The sequence below is a fragment of the Macaca mulatta genome, chromosome 1 (assembly GCF_049350105.2).
Source record: "Macaca mulatta isolate MMU2019108-1 chromosome 1, T2T-MMU8v2.0, whole genome shotgun sequence".
Taxonomy (NCBI): domain Eukaryota; kingdom Metazoa; phylum Chordata; class Mammalia; order Primates; family Cercopithecidae; genus Macaca; species Macaca mulatta.
This window is the reverse complement of record NC_133406.1, coordinates 70,915,440-70,941,894: the sequence shown is the minus strand read 5'-3', so window position 1 is coordinate 70,941,894 and position 26,455 is coordinate 70,915,440. Positions and strand designations below refer to the sequence as shown.

Genomic DNA, 26,455 nt, shown 5'->3' with positions numbered 1-26,455 from the left:
ATTAGCCAGGCATGGTGGTGCACACCTGTAGTCCCAGCTACTAGGAAGCTGAGGCAACAGGACTGCTTGAGCCCAGGAGTTGGAGGCTGCAGCGAGCCATAACAGCACCACTGCATTCCAGCCTGTATGACAGAGTGAGATACATCTCAAAAAAAAAAAAAAAAAGAAAGAAAGAAAGAAAAAAATCACGAATCTAAAGAGGCTCAGGGTATTTAAAGGTCCCTGTAAACACTAAGAAGCTAAGACATTTCTAAGAATTCACTGCAGTTCTTAGTGAGATATAAACTCATTTAACAATAATAAATATATGGACACACATACACATATATACCTATGAATTACTTAATTGGTTCAGCCCCAAATTTTCTTTTTTTGAAGGGTTAAACAGATAACCCAATCCAACACATATATAAACTGCTAGTGAAAGATACAAAAATACAACTTCTATAAAGAAATGAGAGCTGCCGAATCACTTTTTCAAGTGAAACATTTTAGGAGATTGCTCTAACCTGGGGCACAGTACATTCTCTCTATGGCATCGCTGTCACAGGAATCTTCAACCTCACTCCACCTGCTAAAATACGTTAGCTGAATGTGTCCTAAAAACAAAACGACAGGAGAAATCAAAACATTTTTCTCTTCCATTTTCTGCAGAAGTGAACTGTAATTACTCCTTTTGTAGCTAAAAACAGTATCATTAAGAATAATGGCATCATTAAGTACTAGAAGCTATTACTGGGGGTGAATTTGCTGCACTGATAATGAAGCTCTAGACAGGAAATGAAGATACTAATTACAAGATAAAACGCCTACTCAGTTAATTGGAAGCAACAGCGAATAAAAAGAAATGCATTTGCAAAAGTTCCTGACCTCTATCATTCAATAAGATGTTGTTTGGGTTCAAATCGCGGCACACAATTCCCTCTCTATGTAAAGCATCAAGGGCTACCACCATTTCAGCTGCCCATCTTTGAATGCAGCCCTCTGGGATGTAAAACCTGGAGGTTAGTGCTAATTTTTTATCAAGGTCCTCAAAAATCTGATGGATTTCCTTGTCTCCTTCTAGCGCTAAACCACTTTCTCCCTTATTCTCAGAGTCTCTCTGGAATAAAGAAGTTGGTTCCTCTTTAGCCAAATCATCAGTCTGATCTGTAAACAGCAATACTTCTTCTGTTTTTAAAGTGTCTGTGCTTGCAATATATTCATTAGCACCTGAGAGTGGACTACAAATATGGAATAAGCTTTCTTCTGTGTTGTTTGCAGTTACTGCTGACTCAACCACTCCAAGTCCTTGAAACCTAGGATCTGAGCTGGGTAACAAAGACATATCTCCTGAACTACTATGATCAACAGCTGCTACAAATAACATCCTGGGATCGTCCTGAGCATAGTGTTTCTCTGTTATCCTACGAGATTTGGGCCCAGAGGGATCACTCAGTTCCTCCATGCCTTTCTCCTCATGTGCTTGGCATTGTTCAGTACTAAGTCTGAGGCATAAAACGTCAGGGGCTTCCAAGAGTTTGTTTTCTATTATCCCTATATTGGTTTGTGTAAACTTAGTAGGTCCCATTGCTGCAGCTTCTCTTGTTGGCTCCAATTCACCAGGTAAATTGACAAGAAGATCAGGTCTTCCTTCATCAGTACCACTGACATCATCAAAAGCAGCATCTTTAAATGAAATAACTGGCACTGAGTCATCTGAGCCCCTGCTAATGGTGTCCTGAGCTTTAAACTCTATCTTGCTTTCACTAGTATTAAAACTCCTAGAAGCACTGTCTCCATCTGGAAGAGTAAAGAATGGTTTCAAAGGTTCTGATTTTAGACTATACAATTTTTCTCCAAAGTCAAGTCCCAGGAGTTCACTTGCGCTATCCTTACTGTCTATCCTAAAGAATTCCATGGGGCTGTTTTTTGATCTACTGAGGGAATCTGATGTTCTTGGAGAACTAACTGCTTCTGGGTCATCGTTGGGGAAGAACTTCAGCTCGTGAGCTCTCAGCTGTGTGCTGGGGCTGTCGCTGTCAGCGGCAAGGTGTGTTGGGAAGCTTTGAATAGCTTTAGTATCAACACCATTCCCTTCAGTCTTCATGAAGGGCTCCTCATTCAAAGACCCTGGTTCAATCTTTTCTTGCCCATATTCATTGCATAATGTTAAATAACTAGTAGTACATTCTTCTTCTGAACTCGAACCAGAATCTGGCCACTTTGGAGAGCTATCTTGGCCATCATCTTCCTGGTTGCTGTCATCTTGAGAACTTGGAGTAAGACTACTCTTCAAAGGCAGAGCTCTAAGCACGCTTCCACCATCACTTCCTCTGGATTCAAAGCTACTGCTGTCCTGAGGACTAGAAGTTGGCTGCTGCAGGTGAACTTTGGCAAGTGTAGATTTTTTCACTTCCTTGATATCAAAGCTTTCTTCAGGACTTCTGTTTAGAAATTTACTGATATATGACCACAGTTTGCCACCTGTGAACAAGTATAACAAAACAAACAAAAGTATTAACATCTCCAAATTAACAGTTATTTATTTAAGCCATTAGAAAAGCAAAAGCTATCTTAAAAAATCAATCAGAACAAGTCAATAATACTCATTAATATCAAGTGTGCCATAAGATAAGCATATTTAATAAAATGCTTGTTATTGCTGAATGGTGAGTATGGTTTCAAGCATATCTCCTGATATCAATTTTTTTAAGTGATAACCTATTTCTTCCTTTGAAGGGAAATTAGTTATAACACACACTAATATGAAATTTCACAGCTAAAATTCTACTCTAAAGTTAAATATCATTTAGTCTTAGAAGCATCTGTTTATGTTCTGCTCTGTTTATATAATAATTTTTTCAAGCATGGCCCCTTGGTCAGAAGGAAATATATAAATAAGTGCTGTTTAAATTGTATACTACAATGGGGGGAAAAAATCAAGAATATTATTATTCCATTTTGAAAATGTCCGGTCCAGGAATGGAGGAATTTGGCATGTGGCATATAATTATGCCTTTATAAATAACATATTAATAATATATTTCCCCTTTTATGCCCTGCCACATATGTAATATGTGGTATAAGTAAAGCTACTGAGGAAGATTAATTGGGCAACCATTAATGAAGCAAGTTATGGAAATTCTGACTGTGTATTCTGACATATATCTTTAAAACTAAAATCATAAAAATCACTTTCATGTAAATCAGAGAAATAAAAAAAAAATCCAGTATTTTACCAGCAATACTTGTAGTTATTATTTCACCATAGTTTCATCTTATTTTAACCATTAAAACACCTCAATCCCTTTTGTCAATTATAATGTTTATGTTAAACAATTATAGCTAAGTATCAAAAACCTGCTATAACAGTAGTGACTAGGAACAGTATTATAAGAAAGAATAATTAATTAAATTTGATCCAGAAATCTCAAAAGCAGTAACTGCAGAAGTATACTTTGTGGAGACAGAATTGCAGTTGCAAAGAAATGAAAAATTAAGAATGATGTGTTCAATGATAGGCTGGATTAAGCAAATGTGGCACATATACACCATGGAATATTATGCAGCCATAAAAAGGGATGAGTTCATGTCCTTTGTAGGGACATGGATGAAGCTGGAAACCATCATTCTGAGCAAACTATTGCAAGGACAGAAAACCAAACACTGCATGTTCTCACTCACAGGTGGGAACTGAACAATGAGAACACTTGGCCAAAGGGTAGGGAACATCACACACTGGGGCCTGTTGTGGGGTACGGGGAGGGGGGAGGGATAGCATTAGGAGATATACCTAATGTAAATGATCAGTTAATGTGTGCAGCAGGCCAACATGGCACATGTATACATATGTAACAAACCTGCATGTTGTGCACATGTACCCTAGAACTTAAAGTATAATAAAAATAAATAAAAATTAAAAAGAACGATGTGTTAAAAATAAATCCCTCTATTCATATAAAGAAGACAATTCTTCAGCACATATTTAGTGTAATCATTAACATCATATGCCAAGGGTACCTAAACCAGAAAATAATAATTGACAGTCAATTGCATGTGTAAAAAAGTCAATGGAAACATCAAAAATACCTCTTCCTACTTCACATTTCATTTCAAGAAATTCAATTAATACATATAGCACCTGACATGGTACCTAGCATAGAAAAAATGCTCAATAAAGGCTAATGGTCATAATATTAATCATAGAATTCTCATACACCTCTTTGTAGCAGTGATCTAGTTAACCATCTTCCCTATTCTATTTATTTAACTTTTTTTTTTTTTTTTTTTAAAGACAGAGTCTCACTCTGTAGCCCAGGCTGGAGTGCAGTGGCGGGATCTCAGCTCACTGAAGCCTCCAACTCCTAGGTTCAAGTTATCCTCCTGCTCAGTCACCCAATTAGCTGGGATTACAGGCATGCACCACCAGAGTCAGCTAATTTTTGTGTCATCTTCCCCACTTTGATAACAGTTAGTGGTACAGGACATTATGGCATTTAACTTTTTCCTCTCATTTTTTTCTTAGCTAATGCTTTCTGTCCTCTTTAGAGTATATTCAGTGTTTCACATTTCCCCATATTTCAACTGAAGTTTAAAAGGAGCTATGCATTGAGTGTATATTCTTTAGTCTGTTGACAACAATACTCACATTGTCTTACCACAAATACCTACATTGTGTCAGTCTAACAATGCTTGAACCTAAACCTAAGATTCCTGTGTGCTATCCAAATAAAATGTCTCGGGTGGTTTTCAGTTCTCCTAGATGATGACTACTTTGAGGAAAGGATCAAGTCTTTTTCATCTTTGTATGTCTACTGCCTACACAATGTGCACGACATAGAAGTCACTGCTTGTCAAATCAGATGATGAGATGTACCGTATAAGCAGTACCTGCATCTGTAAAGTGCCACTGATCAGCAAGGAACGGTACCTTTTAATAAAGTTCTAAGAAAAGCTCCATTCATTCTTAGGCCAATTCCACCTGAATAAACTACTGAAATCTAAAATTCAATGTACTTAAAGTCTTCATTTTTGGGGATAATGCTATAACTACAACTAGATCCTTACTTTAAGTCCCTCCTGTAGCATTCTACCCTACTAACTGCTGCCTAATTAATCTTCTATTTCAGCACAGATCTTATGCCATTTCTGCATTCAAGAAGTCAAATTCCCTCCACCTACTGAATCATGTACCAACTCTGCACAGGCATTTGAACTCCTGAGTAATACAGTTACCAACCCATGATTTGGTCCTCTCCCCCTACTCAACACAGAATTCATGATGGGCTTTTCCTCATACCATGCTTACACTTGGAATGTTTTTTTCCTAATAGTTTCCCCAGTATCTGCTTGTGAAAATCTTACCTATTCTTGAAGGTCCTTCAGAATCTGTTTTCTTTTACCAATTTCTTTGTATCCCTTAACTGGACGCAATATATATCTTCTCTGAATCCTCTATCATTCACCTTCATACCCTTTATGACATTTACAACATCATATTAATATTACTTTTATGCTTTTATTATCTCCTTTACGAGACTGAAAAGTCTTAATAGCTGCAGGCAGAGGATTCTATCTAGCTTGTAAAACAGGTATTAAATAAATATTTATTAAACTGAGTTATAGAAAGATAATATCTTTACAATTTTTTTGAAAACCTTTCAAGGAAAAGAATCTATAAGTAAGAATCTATAAGGATCTATAAGTATAACGTCATTTTGGGGGTCATATGTTCTTCCAAAGACATACATTAACCTTAAAAAACAACCTGTTATTACTAAAGTGCCTAAAATTTGTCTAATTTTGGGACTATAAATGATACTTTTCTAAGTCTTTTTGAAGGACATAAAATTGTAGATATTGAACCATTTTAAGATATAAAACTAAAAATTCATAATGTTTAATTAAAATTCTTTGTCTCTCCTCAGATTTTAAATCTATTGGTTTTCTATAAGATTGCAAAGTTTGTTTGTTAATTTGCTTGGTCAGAATTAGTACTTAAATTTCATATGTATGACAAAACACTGCTATTGCAGCAATCAAAATCATCTTTTGGCCAAGTAATTCAACGTGGAAAAAAATCTGTCCTGCATATAATTCTCAAAAAATACAACAAACAAAAACATGTATGTATAAATACATGTATTTATATTGAGTACTGGAAACAATGTAAACATCAATAACAGCCATTTGCAAATACATAGTGCTTACCATGTACCAGATACTATTCTAAGCCTTTTACATATACAACTATTTAATCCTCACATCAACCCTATAAGGTAGGTAATTAATATTATCTCTATTTTACAAATGAGGAAACTGAGGCACAGAAAGGTTAAATAACTTGCCCAAAGTCACACTAGTAATGGTGAGCCAGCATTTATATTCACACAGCATGGCTCCATAGTGCTTATTTTTAATCCCTATACTGTACTGCCTCTGTTAATACATACCTAAATATACTGATATATTAAAGGCGTCCAAGGTACACTGTTAAGATGGGGGAAAAAATGCAAGCTCAAGGCAATATGTAACACCCATTTAAGTTTTTTAAAAACAGACAGGTAGGGAGTGAATGCTTATAAACATAGAAAGTTATTGGAAGATATATGATAACCGTTAAAAAAGTGCCTATTTCTGGGGAATAGGTCTAGGCAACAAAGTGAATAGGGAGGGATAATTTTTATTTTTACTTTATAAACTTCTATTTTGTTTGAATTTATTTTATAAATTAGTTTTATAATTTTAGAAAACTAATTAATAAAAGGAGAATCATTTTACTCCTTGGGGCCTTAAGTAACTTGGAGAGAAATTCTTTTCTACCTCCTTTCTATTTTGTATATCCACAGTCAGAGACTTTTGCAACTTCTGTCTTTTAATTTGATCTTTCATCTTTTCTCTGACTGACCCAGTATTCAACAATTATACACTGAGTACCTTCTAAATACCAAGTATTTTACTAATTCATCATACAGATGATGAATATTACATAATCCCTAAGCTGAGAAACTTAAACTCTCATGGCCTTGACTGAATACATTCTGCTTTCCCACCTTTCTCTCTCAAATAGTTTAAGAAAGGGCTTTATTAAAAGGAATCGTAAACATTTTAAACCTCTCTCCTAAAATCCTGCCTGATATATCCTAACTCTCTACTCAACATCACCTGAATATTTAATAAGCATCTCAAATTCACATGTCCAAAACGGAATCCCTGATTTTCCTTCTAAATTTACTTCTCCCACAGCTTAGTAAATGGAAACTACATTATCTCAATTATTTGAGCCAAAAATTTTGAATCATGTAAGACAGAATCATGCCCGTTCTACCTTCAAAATACATTCAGATTCTAATAACCATTCTTCACCACCTATGCCAGCAGTCCCCAATCTTTTTGGCACCAGGAACCAGTTTCATGGAAGACAATTTTTTCATGGACGGGGACAGGGGTGGGGGTGAGGGTGGAAATTGTTCTGGGGTGAAACTGTTCCACCTCCGATCATTAGGCATTAGATTCTCCTAAGGATTGTACAGCCTAGATCCCTTGCATGTGCAGTTTACAATAGGGTTTGTGCTCCTATGAGAATCTAAGGCCACTGCTGATCTGACAGGAGGCGGAATTCAGGCAGTAATGTTCACTTGTCCGCCACTCACCTCCAGGTACCTGTCTGTGGCCAGGGGACCCCTGACCTACACCACTAATGCCCTGTCCAAGCCATCAGCATTTTCACCTGGGGTACTGCAACAACTCCCAAATTGATCTCCCTGCTTTTCCTTCTGCTCTCCTACATTCTGTTTTCCACCAAGCAGCAAATGATCCCTATCTCATCAATTCTTTGCTCAGCATGACCCAATAATGTCTTAGCTCATTTAGAATAAAAGTCCAGTTCTTAACGTGGCCTATAATGCTATACAGGATCTGCCTGCCTGCCTCCTCTCTTCTCTAAGCATTCTTCCTACCGCTCTTTCTGTTCTGCTCCAGCCACACTGATCCTGCTGCTTCTTGATCACCAAGCACACAAATGCCTCTAAGCCTGTGGACCTACTTGTTTTCTCTTGCCAAGACATCCTTTCCTGACATATCTACAATGCTCCCTCTCTCGCTTCCTGAAGGTCTCTGGTCAAATGTCCCTTCTCAATAAGATGACCACCCTATATAAAAATAGCAAACCACCCCTTCTCATCCCTTTAGCATTCCCTTCCCCTTTCCTTTAGTTTTTCTCCATAGCATATTTACCTCCATCTGTCATATATTTACTTAAATATTTGCTTATTGTCTGTTCTGCCTCTATAATGTAATGTAATGTAAGCTCCATGCAGGCAAAGTCCTCTGTTTTGTTCACTGCCAAATTAGAACTATGCCTGTGTCCCAGCAAGCACTCAATACATTTCTAATGAAATGAATTAAAAACGGAAAGAAAGAGTCCAAGACACTCACATAAATCATGAGTAGTTCTGTAAGCAATGGAAAGCTAAATCTACAAATCATAAATATTCAAAGCATTCATGTTATGGAGGAAACAACTGTTCAAGGTTTGCTTTCTCAGTAATAACTATTTGCACATATGAAAAGTTACTTTTCTATGACACAGGCCAACTTCCCAATCTACGGAGGTGTCACTGATGTGTAAAAGAAAACACACTGTTCATCACCCAGTTCACTGCACTGCTCAAGCCAAATCTGAGAAATTACTGCAGATTTTCCTCTTCCTAATCTCAAATCCATCACAGGTCCCATTGACTCTCTCCTCAAACATCTCGACTGGTGCCCCAGAAGGCTAAGCCAGCAGCACCTTTTGACTAGCCTCCAGTATTAGCCTTTTTACTGCTTCTATTTTTACCTTTCTACAACGCATTCCCCATACAAGAGCCAGTGACCTTTTTAAAATGTAAATCAGATTGTGTCACCCCTCAAGAAGTCCAATGGTTTCCCAACGCACTTGAATAAAAGCCAAAGTCCTTACTCTGCTGTACAAGGCTCCTGTCTACTTCTCCAACAGCCTCATGTACCAACAAGTGCCTCACGTTGTCCTCGCTCTGCTCCATTCCAACCAAATGATGCCTTTCTTGGTCATCAAACATCCCAAGTTTGTTTTTACACTCATCCCTGTACCTGTATCTTATATTCAAATGATTGTTTCTTTTGCCATTCAGAACTTCTCTTAAATGCCACCTTCTCAGAGAGGGCTCCCTCGACTACTTAATTCAACATAGTCCCCCAGTTGTTATCTGTTAGATCTCCCTCTGTTAAAGATCTGTATAGCTCCTGCCGGGCACGGTGGCTCACGCCTGTAATCCCAGCACTTTGGGAGGCTGAGGCGGCGAATCACAAGGTCAGGAGATCGAGACCACGGTGAAACCCCATCTCTACTAAAAATACAAAAAAAATTAGCCGGGCGCGGTGGCGGGCGCCTGTAGTCCCAGCTACTCAGGAGTCTGAGGCAGGAGAATGGCATGATCCCAGGAGGCGGAGCTTGCAGTGAGCCGAGATGGCACCACTGCACTCCAGCCTGGGGGACAGAGCGAGACTCCATCTCAAAAAAAAAAAAAAAATAGATCTGTATAGTTCCTTTTATTATCCAATGTTCTCTTGCTTTTTGTTTTTCTGTTTGACTTTTCACAACAAGAATTTAAGTTTCAGGCCTGGCGTGCTGGCTCACACCTGCAATCCCAGCATTTTGGGAGGCTGAGGCAGAAGAATCGCTTGAGGCCAGGAGTTTAAGACCAACTTGGGCAACACTGAGAGACCCAATCTCTACAAAAACTTTAAAACCTTAGCCAGGGATTACATGGTGCACGCATGTAATCCCAGCTGAGGCAGGAGATCACTTGAGCCCAAGAGTTCAAGGTTACGGTGAGCTATGATTGTACCATAGCACTCTAACCTACGAAACACAGCAAGACCCTGACCACCCCCAACCAAAAAAAAAAAAAGAATGTTCTTGTCTTGTTCACCTAAAAAGCAGCCTACTATACAGTACATGCTCAATAAATTTACTGAATAGTTAATTAATCCAGAGTCTCTATTTGCATTGTAATTTACTATCTTTATATTATAAAACCATCTTAAAATTAAACAATAGACACCTAAAATGAATGGTCAAAAGAGACAAATTTTATGGTCATGTGACCAAAGTCAGGTATGGTCCATAGTAAAGAGGGATCTAAAATAGTAGAAAATTTAAAAGTCATAAGTCTATGACTTTAAAAGATTATAAAAATTTTCCACACTATTCAAGTAAAATCAATTGAAACATCAGCTTCAAGAGGTATAAGGGATAGTGAGAAGATGGTAGAAAAAAACTGAAAAATGATTTGGAGAAGGAAAAGGAAGAGGAAGAAGAGGAAGATACAGCTACAAATAACAGAGGTAAGCTAAGATTGAAAATTTTGCCATAGATAATCTCCAACACGAATAATCCACACTGGGTAATAGAATATTGACTATAATTACATTCATCCTACTGACCTTGTTCTAAATTATTATGGATTATTACTACGCAAGTTATTTTGTTCCACACCAGAGGTGGCTGTATTTCGCTATCAGATGACATGACCTCTAATTCAATAATGTCTGTAATGCACTGGTATCCTCAGATAAAAGCTGTCTATAATGTCTGAACAAAGGTGAATTAGTTATCCAATTCACACACACAATTAACTCTCTTAATACCTGAGAGACCATAGAGCCCCTTCTGAATTTCCTATTAAATACTGCATATGGAGGTCTTCCCTCCATCTGTAGTTATCTTGTGCTATACTTCACAATAAACAATATTGTTTATTGCCCCCATCAAAAATCTTGCATTCGTTAATCATATGAGACCTCATTCCAGAAAGCATTGACTTCTTTTCCTAAAAAATTGTATTAAATACAAATGTTATGCCTATTAGTAAAGTACAATAGTTATATAAAAATAATGGCTTCACGAAATATGGGAAACAATTAAAATTTTTTTACTATTTTACGAACACCTCTTAAAAGTCAAGTGGCAATATGTATTAAGTGAATTTATATTTATGTGTGTTTTCAGTCATCCTAAATAAAAAACTATTTATTTAAATTCAGGTATTAAAGGACAAAAAAAAAATCAAAACATAATATTTTTTGCCACCTGTTCCCTCTACAAAGAGCTGAAATTTCATAAACAGTTTGAAGGCAGAGAACTATGCCTCTGCTTTGTACCCATATGTGATGCCAATGGCTGTATTCATAAAAACTCAGATCAGAATAACTAGGTAACGTCAAATGTTAAACAAACACCCTTGACTTCTAAAAGAAGGAGGTAATTAATTAATTCTTCAGGGGATGCTTTTCATTTTAGTCATCTAACATAATGTATCCTTTCAGCAGGGAACAAGCGAACAAAATATCACTAAAATAAAATCTAGCTCTCTTACCACACATTCACATTAAAGTTCTCATTATATTAGGTAAATTTCATGAGAAAGTAAGTAGTGAAGTAAATCTACAAATGGTACCATAGTTCACATGAAATCTGCTGTTCACCTGGGTTTTCATTTTCCCTCACAACTCAAAGTAGGGAGGTAGAGCAGAGGAATAGGAAATGGTTTCTTAAACATGTTTCATATATTCTATCTGCTCATGAAATGACAGAGAGAAACTGGAAGCCAAGTAGGTGACATTCTTTACTGCATAAACAATCCAAACTACAAACCAACCTTCCGCATGCTGCAGCACAAGAAATACTGACTCCTCAGAGATGATGTACTTATGCAGACACACCATGTTGGGCACACAGCGGGGAATGATGGTCTTTCTGTTCCTGCTGTATTCACTGCTTTTCCTTAGACCCTGACAGAGAACAAAAAGGTCAGTTGTATCCTCAGTTGCCTTTGGAGCCTGCTGTGCTCTGTGTTTATCAACCAAACTAATCTATCCGAGTTACTCTGGGCTTCAGAGAAACCACTCATCTGCTGCTCTATGCCCCCCAGTCCCTGGAGGCTCTGCTGATGGCATCTGGCGTGAATCCAGAGAAGGAAGATGCCACAAAGCTGCCATTAAAATCAATTACGTGGGTCAGTGTTTTTATTAGAGATGCTCTCAAACTAAGTCATCAGGATGACACACAGTTATTTCTCTGTGACCTTTTCTTAAGCTTTATTTTACTTATCTATATCTTTAAAGCAGTAGACATTGTAAGACCAATGCAAACTCCTGAGACATAAAAGGTATTCTTAGATTAAGCAGGCAATTTTAAAATCCCATCCCCTAGAAGTGCAAACAATATTAAGTCCTCTTACAAGGAATAAGGTTTGTCTATTTTCTGGTGTCATACTCTGTTTTTAAAAACTGGGGAAATGTCGATGATAATGTATATTCACACACACACACACACACACACACACACACGTGTTTCAGTATGTGTCAATGTGACCTACTGCCATGCCTTATCAGCAAAAGAAAAAGCATCAGAAAAAGAAATATAAAATTAATAAATTCATCTTCTGAATGCTGTGAAAATGCTTAAATTAGGATATTTTCAGAATATGTACTAGCACAGTCCATTCCAAACACAATTTCAAAATTTCAAAATTGAGGGTTCTTTCTCTCCTGATTAATTTAGTTATAAATTACATTATGCATAGAATCAAAATTGAATTTAGATCAAAAAGAGGACCAGGAATGTAGATAATGCTTTCCCAAAATACCTGTAACAAGACTTTAAGGCAAAATTTTAGCTCTTAAGAACTGTAGTGATAATCGAAGGTGAGACTGTGTGTAGTCTTCACGATTATAAAAAATGTTCTTGAGATGTATTTACACACTACACATTCAAACAACACGAAATGGTTCTTCAATTTATCCAAATTATTTCCTCCATACTCTGTATCAAAAAAAAAATTGTTAAATGCATGCTATCAACCATGATGGAAGGATAGAAAAAAAAAAAAGGTAAATAAATATCACCAGAAACAACATTAAAGGACATTCAAAACCTAAGGGGGAAATATTAACTACTTAGTTAGCATTAACTAAATACTAACTAAAATATTTTCTTTCAGAAGCATAATTTGAAATTAAAATTTTAAATTCATTAAACATACAAATTTTACTTACTCTTTTTTTTTTTTTGAAACAGGGTCTCACTCTTGTTGCCCAGGCTGGAGTGCAATGGCGCAATCTTGGTTCACTGCAATCTCTGCCTCCTGGGTTCAAGCGATTCTCCTGCCTAAGCCTCCCGAGTAGCTGGGATTATAGGCGCCCACCATTACACCCGGCTAATTTTTGTATTTTTAGTACAGACGGGGTTTCACCATGTTGGGCAGGATGGTCTCGAACTCCTGACCTTAGGTGATCTGCCTACCTCAGCCTCCCAAAGTGCTGGGATTATAGGCACCGCACCTGGCTACAAATTTTACTTACTTTTAAAATGAAAGTCTGTTCTGTCCTTGTGTCCATTACAAGTAAAACCTACATAAAAGACATGAGTAATAATTTATTAACAATACAATGAAACATTAACTCTTAGCTTTAAACTAAACTTTAAGAGTGGGGCAGGGCTGAAATTTAATCCCCTCCCCAAAATTGTTCATTTCTGAATAATTTTTTTAAGTTGGCAAATTATAGAATCAAAATAACCTTATCCAAAATAGGTTTTATTATGGTTTCCTTTTCTAAAAATGACATATGTTAGAAACATTCCTGTTTCCTAAAGTATTTTAAAATGTATTTCTTAGAAGTAAAAGACATATTATTTTAAACAGAGTTTTCCCTCTTGGAACATATATGATCAACAGGAAGTGGCTCAAAAAAATTGTTCAAGTCTCAATTTTTTTCCTAAAATCTCCTATGTAGCAACTTGCTATAATGTGATCTCAATAACTCAGGCTCTAGCCTAAGGCATCCTTTTGGTACCACTTCACCCTGGATTCACCTTAACACCTCTTTCCACCAAATCCTATCAGCTCTGTCTTCAAAATGTATCCTGAATCTGAACTCACCTTACCATTTCCACAGTTAATACTCTGATTCAAGCAAAGACCAACTCTTACCTAACTTGTAACTACGGTGTCCCAACTGACCTCCCGGCTACCATCTGTGCTGCCCTGTGGTCTATCCTCAAAGCAGCAGCCAGGGTTTTCTTTTTAAAACATAAGTTAGAACATGGCACTCTTCTTATCTCACTGAGAGAAAAAGCTTAAGCCCATAAAATGACCTCAAGACCCTTCATAACCTCTCACACATTGCCCCCTTAAACTACTCATTCCCACCCCTCATCTTGATGGATAAAATAAATTAACAGAAGTATGAAATCATCCCACCCTATGAAGGCTTTATTATTTTGGAAATACTACAATAGCAAAGATTGGTAAACTTTTTCTTTAAAGGGCCAGACTGTAAATATTTGGGGCTCTGCAGGCCTATGCAGTCTCTGTTACAGCTTTTCAACTTTGTCATTATACAACAAAAGCAGCCGCAGACTCAAATTGGCCATGGGAGGAGGATTTGTACTACAGAAATCAGCAAACACTGCAAATGAGCCTCTTCACCCTACCAGAGAGCTGTCAAATATCTACCAGCCCACCACTGGATAAGGAGAGACAGAAATTAAGGATGGAAAAAAAGATGTTAAGCTTGAAAAAAATAAAGAATTTTTAAAAGGTGAGAAGAAACAGAAAGGTGAGATGGGAAACCAGTTTGAGAAGATGGAAAATTCCATTTTAGATAATCAAGTTGAAAAAATAGTGACAACTTCATCTTTGTCTTCTGAGTGTCTGACCTACACTACTTAAATTTCCATTAATTTCAATACAGTATTCTCATAGGTACCTCATATCCTCTTCCCAAGGCCCTGCCTTCACCAAACAAACACACAAACAGCCTGCTTCTCCTCCTATAGTACTAAGTAAGACCATCTTCCATGCATGCTCTGAAACAGTGGTCTAAGTTACTGTGAACTCTCTCCTGTCTCCCACCTTTGGAACAAGTGACTGATCCAGTATTCAACAATTACACACTGATCACCTTCTAAATACCAAGTATTTAGAATCAATTCTAAACCAATCAAATCAATTCTACCTCCTAAGCACTTCTCTTATCCACCCTCTATTCTCTAATCTGCCATATTTTAAGCATTTACTATGTGCTATACTTTACCCATGTGTAATCCATATTAATCCTCCCAACAAGTCAATGATTTATTTTGTTTTATTGTATTTTCATTGAGACTGGGTCTCACTCTGCTACCCACGCTAGAGTGCCGTGGTGTGATTTTAGCTCACTGCAGCCTCAACCTCCCAGGTTCAAACGATCCTCCCACTTCAGTCTCCCAAGTAGCTGGTTCTACAGGCATGTGCCACAATGCCTGGATGAATCTTTTTTTTTTTTTTTCATAAGACAGGGGTCTCACTGTATTGCCTAGGCTTGTGTTGAACTCCTGGGCTCAAGTGATCCACCTGCCTTGGCCTCTCAAAGTGCTGAGATTACAGGGATAAGCCACCAGGTCTGGCCCAGTGAAATAATTTTACCATCCTATTCTACATTAAAAGACATTACAGACATGTCTTCTTGTGGACATAGACATTCTTATTATGTAGAAGCTATAAAGGTCGGTAACAGTATCTAACAAATGTGAGGATTTCAGTAAGATAATCTTATAAAAGTACAGCCAGTTGCTATTACTGCTATCACTATTATTGCTTCTTTTTCCCTGAAATGTTCCCCCAGCCACTTATCAAACAAGTATGCATCTTTCCATACGCAGCACAAATATCACTCTCTCAGCAACACTGACTACTTTCTTCCTTTCTTCTGCTGTTTTACACAGCACCAACATCTATTATAGCATCTCTAACCCTTCAATTTGGGGGTCTGTCTCCCAATGAGACTTCAAGCTCTTTATGGGCATGCGATAAGGCAGGATAATGGGCCCCAAAGATGTTCATACCCTAAGAATCCCCAGCATTTGTGAACGTGCTACGTTACTGGCAAAAAGGCCTTTGCAGATATAATTAAGGTAGGGACCTTAAAACAGAGAGATTACACTGGATTATCTGGGTGGGTTCCAAAATATCATATGAATCCATTTCAAAAACAGAGAACTATCTTCTACAAAAAGAAATGCAAAGCACAGAAATGATATGGCTGAAAGGAAAATCATATTCAAAACATGAAAGGGATGCATGGCTGCTGGCTCTCAGGTGCAAAGGCCCACATGCAAGAACTGAAGAGAGGCTTCTAGGATCTCATAGCAAGCCTAAAAAGGAACCCAGGCAACTTTTAGGAGTACAGAGCAGTCCTTGGCTGACAGCCAGCAAAGAAACAGAGTTCAGTCCTACAACTCTACGGAAAGAACAGAATTCAGTCAACAACCTGAATGAGCTTGGAAGCAGATTCCTCTCCTGAGCCTCCAGTAAGGAATATAGCCTTGCCAGCACGTTGATTTCAAACCAGCAACTGTGTTAGACTTCTGACCTATAGAACTTTAATAATTTAGTTGTTATACACTGCCAACTTTGTGGTAATTTGTTATGACAGCAATAGAAAACCAATAGCATAAAAATTATTCTATCACAGAATACACTGTTCTCACACAGTGAATGTTTAATAAACATATGGTTAGTGAATTCAAGTCTAAAAGTTTGTAAGGTAGATGACGACATGGGAATAGAGCTTAGAAAATAAGTCGGTACTAATGATTTATATTTGAGCATTCTCCATAAAGATAAAAACTAAAGACACAAGAATGATCCCACTGGAACACTTCCTTTATTTCAGGCACTCTGCTGGGCTTTAAGGAATTAAATCATGTAACTCTCTCAACAATCCAAAGAGGTAGGTATCTTTTATTAATCAAGTTTACAGATAAGGAAATAAACATAAAACTGTACCTCTCTGGAGTGCACTCTGAAACACTGGAACTTCTTTAACCTCAGGACTTTGTCCATACTCACAAAGATAATAAGTGGTAGAGGGTAGTCTGGCTCCAGGTTTCTTTCTCTTTAACTGCTAAGCTATACTATTTATTTCTGAATTTTGAAAATATACATAGTTGAAATATTGTGAGTAAATATGACAATAACCAAAAGTGTAGTGAGAAAAGTACAAAGAGAAAACACGGTGGTTCAGATGACAGAGAAAGAGGATGCTTAAGATCAGTGTAATCTATGCCAAACAACAGGGAGAAGCCATGAAGAATGAGGACTGAGAAACCATCACTGGTTAGGGCAGTTAGGAAGTCATATGTAACTTTCAATACAGCATTGTACAGTGAACTGCTGAGGATAAAAGCCAGATTGCACGGAGTTAATAATGAGTGATAAAAAAAAAAGAGGTGACATATATAAGCCTTTCAATAGTAAAATATGTCAGAAGAAGGAAAAACACTAAAACGAAATAGTGGGATCATCAGTTGAAACAAAGGGTTTGACTTTTATTATTTTTCAGATGGGATAGACTTATTCTTTCCATAGCTGCCCTTTGAGTTATAATCAACACAAATCTTGAGCCTCCAAAATATGAAAACACATCTGTGAACTTTAAGAGTTAAATCAACATACCAAGAATGTAAAAGGAGGCACCATGGCCCTCTTTCTGCAAAGGAGAGCTCAATAAACATATTTTGAACATCTGTTGAATCTGTGAAGACATTTAGTGTTTCTTCAGTCTCATTTGTTTTTATATGAGGTGTGACTTTTTTTTTTTTGAGACGGAGTCTTGCTCTGTTGCCCAGACTGAAGTGCAGTGGGGCGATCTTGGCTCACTGCAAGCTCCGCCTCCCGGATTCATGCCATTCTCCTGCCTCAGCTTCCCGAGTAGCTCGGACTACAGGTGCCCGCCACCACGCCTGGCTAAATTTTGTATTTTTAGTAGAGACGGGGTTTCACCGTGTTAGCCAGGATGGTCTCGATCTCCTGACCTTGTGAACCGCCTGCCTTGGCCTCCCAAAGTGCTGGGATTACAGGCGTGAGCCATCGCGCCCGGCCTATATAAGGTGCAACTGTTAAGTCACTTACCAGAAAGCCAATTCTATTTGAACAAGACACATCTATATGAAGTAGAACACATCTCACTAGGTAAAAGGCATGGAAGCTGTACAACCAAAGGAAAGAACTTCTCCCTATAAAAAGCCTCTTAATTGACTCAACAAAATATACCTGCATAAATCAGGAGTGATACCTCTTTACTCATCTCACTTAGCCATGAAGCATGAAGCAGATCAGATAAAAAGGTCAAACTGGCTGGGCGCAGTGGCTCATGCCTGTAATCCCAGCACTTTGGGAGGCCAAGGTGGATGGATCACCTGAGGTCAGGAGTTCAAGACCAGCCATGGCCAACATGGTGAAACCTCGTCTCTACTAAAAATACAAAAATTAGCCAGGCATGGTGGTGGGCACCTGTAATCACAGCTCCTCGGGAGGGTGAGGCATGAGAATCGCTTGAATCAGGAGGCAGAGGCTGCAGTGAGTTAAGATCATGCCACTTCCACACTCCAGCCTGGGCAACAGAGTGAGACTCCATCTCCCCAAAAAAAAAAACAAAAAAACAAAAAAACAAATTAAGATGGATAAACAAGGCTGGGAAATGCTGCTTTGTTTATATTTTCTTCTCCTATGAAGTTTGTGTGCAACTAGACAACGTTCACATTGAGGCAATAAACACAAGAACATATGTGATTTTTTAAAAATGTGCCCTTTGACTGTCAATTTCTCCCAAACAGGTGTTGGCTAAATGATTATAAATTGGCCTCTGGATACACCTCTTCAACTGAGCCGTACAGGGCTGGTGATAATATAATTAGACCCAAAAACATCAGGCTGGTGAATGCTTTCCATCTGTTTGGCAATAATGTTTAGTTAACAATAGTCTTTAAAAGAAGCACCTTCAACTTCAGTTCTTAAAGTTATTTATAGAGCCATTCTTAACACACCAGCACTCCTGCTAACAAGAGCTTTAGCCGCTTGGAAATTATTAGCCATACAGCTGTACACAAAGAGAAACGACTGCATTTAACATCTGTATCTTTCCAAATTTACACGCTTCAACCTCATTTAAAGTCATTTCTTAATGAACAGTGCTATGGTGCTGCATTAATATTATAGTTGCATGCACAAAGATCATAAGGAGCCAAACATTTTTTTTAATGCCAACAGTAGGCCAATCTGTAATGGAACTGTCAGCATAAAGGACAAAATAATAGCTTCTTTAACCCTCAAACAGAATTTGTTCATTTGTAGACTAGAACACATCAATTTAAAAACTGCTCATGGGTTTGCTCACCTTTATAAAGACAAAAATCTAATTTGTACTAGCTTGATACAATTGTCTTTCCAATAAAAGCCTCCTAAAACCATCTTTTATTTCATGATAAAACAAGTACTATAACTAAAACTGTCATGAAATAATTATCTTGGATAGCATACCTTATTGAAAGAATACAATTAGTGTGTTTCTCCCTTTCATTTTTCACACTTACTTATCAGCCCTATATTAGCATATGGTCTAACAGAAGAGATTACTTCATCTTTGCCCATACTAATACATGAAATAACAGCTCCTAACTTGAGCGAGGGTGCGGGGGGAGGGGAAGCAGACAACTTATTCCTTAAGGATTAGCCTCATCTGTTCTTCAATTCCAGCAGCACAGTGAAACTTGCCCACTTTTCTTTCATAATAGTAGTAGGAAAAGCTCCAACTGATTACAGGTTAGAGTCTATTTGTTAACTAGAATTAAGAAAGGAGTAATATTTAAGTAGGCAACCATCTTTGCAAAGAAAAGAGGGAGAAAGGGTACATCAAAAGTATCAAATGATGATTATTTTTAAGCATAGAAAGAAAAATAATATGGAGAAAAGAGATATGCTACTACGAAGAAACTATGACTGTGGTGAAGAAGTGTGGAGAGTTCCCTTCAGTGGGGATTAAGTGTCTCCCCATTCATGAATCTTAAGATATTTAATTTAAATGTTGACAATGGAAGTTTGGAAGTCCCTGAAAATAACTTCAGCTCCAATTCCTTTTAAAAGAAAGATTACTTGGGTAATTTGAGGGAACGGCTATCTCTACTTTGGTGCCAGTTACTTCATGGGATTCCAGAACAATTAATACTAGTTAAAATAATGCTTCAGTCTACAGAAAATTAGTACAACCACCATGGAAAACATGGAGATTCCTTAAAGAACTAAAAGTAGAACTACCATTCGATCCAGCAATCTCACTATTGGGTAGCTATCCAAAGAAAAAGAAGTCATTATATGAAAAAGACACGTGCATATACATGTTTACAGCAGCACAATTAGCAACTGCAAAGATACCAAACCAACCTAAGTGCCCAGCGACCAATGAGTGGATAAAGAAAATGTGGTATATATACTCCATAGAATACTACTCAGTCATAAAAGGGAATGAAATAATGTCTTTTGCCGCAACTTGGATGAAGGTGAAGGCCATTACTCTAAGTGAAGTAACTCAGGAATGGAAAACCAAATACCATGTTCTCGTAAGTGGGAGCTAAGCTATGAGGATGCAAAGGCATTTAAGAGTGATCTAATGGACTTTGGGGACACAGGAGGGAAGGTTGGGAGGTGGGTGAGGGATAAAATACTACGTATTGGGTACAGGGTACACTGCTTGAGTAATGGATGCACTTAAATCTCAGAAATCACCACTAAAGAACTGATCTGTGTAACCAAAACCACCACTACCCCAAAAACTATTGAAAAAAAGAAAAAAAAAAAGACTACAGGACAAACACAGAGCATCCCTTAATGGTGTCGCATATAATCTGATTTGTGTTTGCTGCTTATAATCTGAATGAGATATCAACTGTGTTAAGTCATGCTCCTGGTAATTCATATATAAATAATGATAACAGAAAGAATAAAATCAACACAACAAAGAAACTAGAGAAAATATTACAAGCCCGATTTTGCATGTAAGAGTTTTTCCCAACATATTTTCATATGAACATGATTGCACTTACTATACTCTCTTTCAAAAATAGTCCATACTTGACTAGTATTAGATCTGAATTTTTAACTAGATGGGAAAATTTACAAAAGCTTTACCAGCTATATATCCTTGTATAGAAATGGTTTTGAACAACAAACCTAGAGCATTAAAACTTTGCTTTCCTCCCCTAACACCATGCATGATTATCAAATGTTATTCGTATTTTCTGCTAAAATAAAACTCATTTTGTATTCTTAAAACATCCAAAATGCATTTCTACTCTTAATTCCACACATTATTTTCATGAGGCATCTTTATAAAAATGCAACTACTAGAAAACAAGGAATAGTACTCGGCAACCTTTAATATCAAGAATTCTCCCAACTGCGGTCTAACTTTCTTTGGCATCAGAAGGCCAGCAATGTTCCCTGTACCACTGCCCAGCAACTCCAAAAGCAAAAGATGTTGCTCCTACAGCGTTAGTCCATCAGAAGCTGCACCATCAAGAGCATCAGCATGAACAGACCATGCAGAGACACTTCTCTCATGTTATGCCATGAAACCAATCTGTCTTTGGTTTCGTAAGTTTTCCACTGATGAAAATGCAAGCTTAATGAGTAAAATTTGACATGGATACTTATAACTCCAGTCTAAAAGATATTTTCAGCTACTACTCTCAAGGATACATTTTAAATTGAGAAAAATATATAAGGTACCCCTAAGATTTATGGGTAACAAAGAAAATCCTTTGGAGCCTTACCAATGTTTTATTTGTGCTACAACTTCCCATATAGCAGATTATCATGAAGTGAACAAATAATCCGAAAAGGTTAGCAATGTTCCCTGTACCCACTGCTCAGTAACTCCAAAAGCAAAATATGTTGCGCCTACAGCTTTAGCTCATCAGAAGTCACTGCATCAATTTCTGCAAAGTTAACAAAGTTAAGAATGTCAGAGTCAAGAATCACCAACTAATTTAGAACAAAATGAAATATCTCTTTGAGGCAGGTTGAGTTCTTCAGGCTCCTATTTGATCCAGAAATACCTTCAAAGGTAGAAAAAAACAGACCAAATCTACCAGAATTATATGAAGATTGTACTTAAAATCCACATCTCTTCATAGTTATTAAAATCCAAAATGCCATAATTCAAAATATACTCTGTTTATTCAAATACCTGGGATTCCTAAAAGCATCCTATTTTTCAGTTTATGTAGTTATCTTATTTATCTTAACTACCAAGGAACTGGGGCAGAAACAGAGGAAAAAGAACCAGGTTAGGAAGAATAAGTAACATAAGACTAAACTGGTAAATAACTACTTCTATAAGAACACAACGAATTGTAGATTTCTTTAAACTCCCAGACATTCACAAAGGTTTTAGTATGCTAATTTTTAATTAAAAGATATTTCAGCAGTGAAAGCTCTTTCATATGCACTACTGATTCTTCATCAAACGTTAACTTTCCAACTTAACACCAGTTTAGCCGGTGGCAGCCTGAAGGTTTACCATCTGCTGCTACCCAAAGTCACTGTGGCCACCTTCAGAACATATGCATCAAAGCCCCGAGATAACAGACTGAAGAAATACTGCCTAAGTCAGCATAAGGGGGATGACGAACCCAGAGGCAGGCAACAGGCAAGCTACCAGAAAATACAGAACATCATGAACCATCAGTTAGCCTATGGAAAAAGTACCCAAGGTCACAGGGGACTCCAATGGCTGAACAAAAAGACAAGAGAAATACTACTCCTAATGGAATAGATTTAAGTCATTATGTGATCTTTCTATTAAAAAAAAAAAAGTCTAGTCATATTTAAAATCACCTGCAATTTAATTGAAAATATGGATTACGGTGAATAAAATGAAATATAAAATGTAAGGTGTTTTATTCAGTCTATGGATAATAATAAAGATTGTATTTTTTATGGAGTCACAAAAGTAGAGTATTGTGTTTTGAAAGGCTTGCTTTTCTGGTACTATCATACCCATACTTCAAACATAACATGAGAAAATAGACTTTGAGACAGATTTAACAAAATCTGCAAAATACCACTTTAAAAACCTGATGCCATATATTTAAGGTAATGATCATGTTTCCCATAATACCTCATATAAAAACAAAATATTGTGGTGTCTTTTAAAAACAGAATCTCAAGAATCTAACTATATTCAATTCTAACTGAATAACTGGCATGTATTCATCGTAAAAGAAATGTATTCATAGGAAATTTTCTTAGACTTCATCTTTGCTTTCTGCTTTTTAAAATGTATTTTAAATGTAGTTAGAAGAAAATAAGTATAGAAGATATTTTCTAGAAAATTACACAAAAGCATCTTTTAATTCTTAGTTTTAAAATGGCAACAGAAGGCTGGGCACAGTGACTCATATCTGCGATCCCAGCACTTTGGGAGACTGAGGCGGGCAGAGTGCTGAGGCCAAGAGTTCAAGACCAGCCTGGCCAACATGGCGAAACCCTCTTTCTATAAAAATACAAAAATTAGCTGGGTGAGGTAGCACATGCCTGTAACCCCAGTTATTTGGGAGGCTGAGGTACAAGAATAACTTAAACTTGGCAGGCAGAGGTTGCAGTGAGGTGAGATCACACCACTGCACTCCACCTTGGGTGACAGAGTAAGACTCCATTTCAAAAAAGTAAAATAAAATGGCAACAGATGCATTGTTTTGTGTTAATTCTGATCTTAATCCAGATTTTTAAAGATTCTTCAATGCTTCCACAGAGAATTAGTTATAAACTAACTTAAAAATAGGGCATTATTAAACATTCATGTACCATAAAAACTGTAGTAATAAAAGTAATAAAGCACATTTAGCTTACCCTATATTTAAACTTGATTAATACAAACATAGCCTGTTGAATGTCAATATCAATAGCTTCTATGACACAATACTGTATTGTGTGTTATATTCCATGTGAATTCAATTTATACCTATAAATACTTAATAATTTGGGTAAGTACGATGGTTTTTTAAAAATCATAGTTTGTCATTGTGATAATAGCTGAAAACAGAGCAAATCCTACCAGAGTAAGTTTATCTTCCAAGATATGAATAGATTATGAATAATATTAGAAAAAGAAAATAAGCATATTTTGATAGTACTAAAACAGATTTACAAATAAAATTTACTTAAAATTCAAAAGCTAGCCATTCCTACATTGTTTCATTCCTCCAAGGGCCAGTGAAATATGATTGGCAAAGTTTTTTTGACAGACTAATATCAGGATCATTAAAGATAAAGAAAAATTTTAAATGCTTTTCTAGTGGTTATCAATGAACTGATTCTAAACTTTATGTAGAAATGCAAAAGACCCAGAATAGCTAACACGATACTGAAGTACAAAGCTGGAGGACTGATACTACTTGACTCCAAGGCTTCCTATAAAGCTACAGTAATCAAGACAAGTGTGGTATTGGCTAAAGAATAGACAAATCAATCAATGCAACAGAACAGAGAGCCCAGAAGGAGACCCACATAAATACACTCAACTCACTTTTGAAAAAAGAGCAAAGTGAATACAACAGAGCAAAGAGCCCTTTCAAAAATGGTGCTAGACTTCCACATGCAAAAATGTGAATCTAGAACAGACCTTACACTCTTAACAAAAATTAACAAAATGGATCATAGAACCAAATGTAAAACATAAAATTATTAAAATCCTAGAAGATAACACAGGAGAAAACCTAGATAACTTTGAGTATGGTGATGACTTTTTAGATATAATATCAAAGGTAGAACCCACTCATGAAAGAAACAATTGATAAGACAGACTTCATTAAAATTAAAAACGTATGCTCCATGAAAAACAGTGTCAAGAGAATGAGAAAATAAGCCACTACCAGAGAGAAAATATTTATAAAAGATACATCTGATAATGGACCATTAGCCAAAATATATGAAGAACTCTTAATGATTTTAAAAACCTGATTAAAAAATGGGCCAAAGACTGACACCTCACGAAACAAGATATACAGATGGCAAATAAGCATATGAAAAGATACTCAACATTGTATGTCACAAAGAAAGTGCAAACTGAAACAAGATATCACTACATACCTACTAGAATTGGCAAAATCCAGAACACTGACACCTCCAAATGCTGGCAAAGATACAAAGCAACAGACACTTCCATTCATTGCTGGTGGAAATGCAAAATAACACATTCACTTTGGAAGACAGTTTGGCAGTTTCTTACAAAGCTAAACATACTCTCACCATAAATGAACCAGCAATTACACTCCTTGGTCTCTACTCAAAGGAGCTGAAAATACTGCACATGGATGTTTACAGAAGTTTCATTCATAATAGTCAAAACTTGGAACAACCAATACATCCTTCAATATGTGAATGGATAAATAAACTGGGGTCATCCGGATAACAGAATACCATTGAGCATTAAAAATAAATGAGCTGTCAAGTCATGAAAAGCATAAAGAAACCTTAAATGCATATTACTAAGTGAAGAAAGCCAATCTGAAAAGGCTACATACTGATTCCATACTGATTCCAACTATATGACATTCTGGAAAAGGCAAAACTGTGGAGATAGAAAAGATCAGTGGTTACACGTTTGGCAGGGAATGAATAGGCAGAACACAGAGATTTTTAGGGTGGTGAAAATACTCTGTATGATATTATAATGCTAGATACATGTCATTATACATTTGTCCAACCCCACAGAATGTACAACACCAAGAATGATCTTAATATAAACTATGAACTGTAAGTGATTATGATGTGTCAATGAAAGGTCATCAGTTGTAATAAATGTACCACTCTGGTGGAGGCTGTTGACAATAGGGGAGGCTATGCATGGGTGAGGTCAAGGGGGCACATGGAAAAACTCTGTCTCTCTCAATTTTGCTGTCACCCAAAACTGCCCTCAAAAAACAGTCTTAAAAAACAAAACGCTTCTCTACTTCCCATCTAAAAATCACTTGGCCAGATCCTTGGGTTACACATCTTTACACAAATAACTAAAACAAGTCCTACACTAAAGTGATGCAAAATCCAGGTTATTCTCCAATAAATAAACTACAAACACAAATTTAAAATCTCTCATATTCATATGAGCCAAATGTCAATGAACGTGAGCCATTCCTCAATGACGTCTCATACTAAAGTGTGAAGTTAATGATTTAGTGAACAATAAACCTACCAAAGAAATATCTTTTATATGTATGTAAAAAAAATTTTACTTTGTATAATTTTTCAAATTCTAGGCCTATACATCTATTACTTCATAAAACCTGCTTCCAAAGGACATGGTGTGTCTTTGTAAGGAAAATGGATATAAATACAGCAGAAGGCAGAATATAAAAGACAGCGAAATTGGGTTTAAAACAGAATTGCTAAAGAGCTAGAAAAAACAACCACTTAAGAGGCTCTTCTCAGATCCAAATGCTTTAAAAGCTAGATCTCTCTACACCTTTGTCATTCTCATTTTGATAGTCTGTTTTCTGTTTTTGTGAAGAATCTGCCCAAGGCCATAAAGGGATTATGCTAAAGAGAGGTTAAAACTCTAAAGTTCTGGGTTT

At 36.8% G+C, this 26,455-nt stretch overlaps 1 protein-coding gene across 50 annotated transcripts in view; it reads right to left on the bottom strand.

The window, feature by feature from the left end:
- Positions 1 to 26,455, bottom strand: part of RPS6KC1 (ribosomal protein S6 kinase C1) — a 212,996-nt gene that overhangs the window by 31,527 nt on the left and 155,014 nt on the right. For 39 of the 50 annotated variants that reach the window (XR_013395090.1, XM_077937578.1, XM_077937607.1 and 36 more), the window contains 4 exons: positions 13,369 to 13,416; positions 11,664 to 11,796; positions 871 to 2,466; positions 510 to 599 (listed from right to left, as the gene is read on the bottom strand). Coding sequence is in view for 49 of the 50 variants with exons in the window: in XM_077937578.1 (XP_077793704.1) it covers positions 510 to 599; positions 871 to 2,466; positions 11,664 to 11,796; positions 13,369 to 13,416 (1,867 nt within the window). In the remaining variant the exon portion in view is untranslated. The remainder of the gene's footprint in view (positions 1 to 509; positions 600 to 870; positions 2,467 to 11,663; positions 11,797 to 13,368; positions 13,417 to 26,455) is intronic. The other 11 variants (XM_077937596.1, XM_077937594.1, XM_077937595.1 and 8 more) reach the window with 1 other exon arrangement.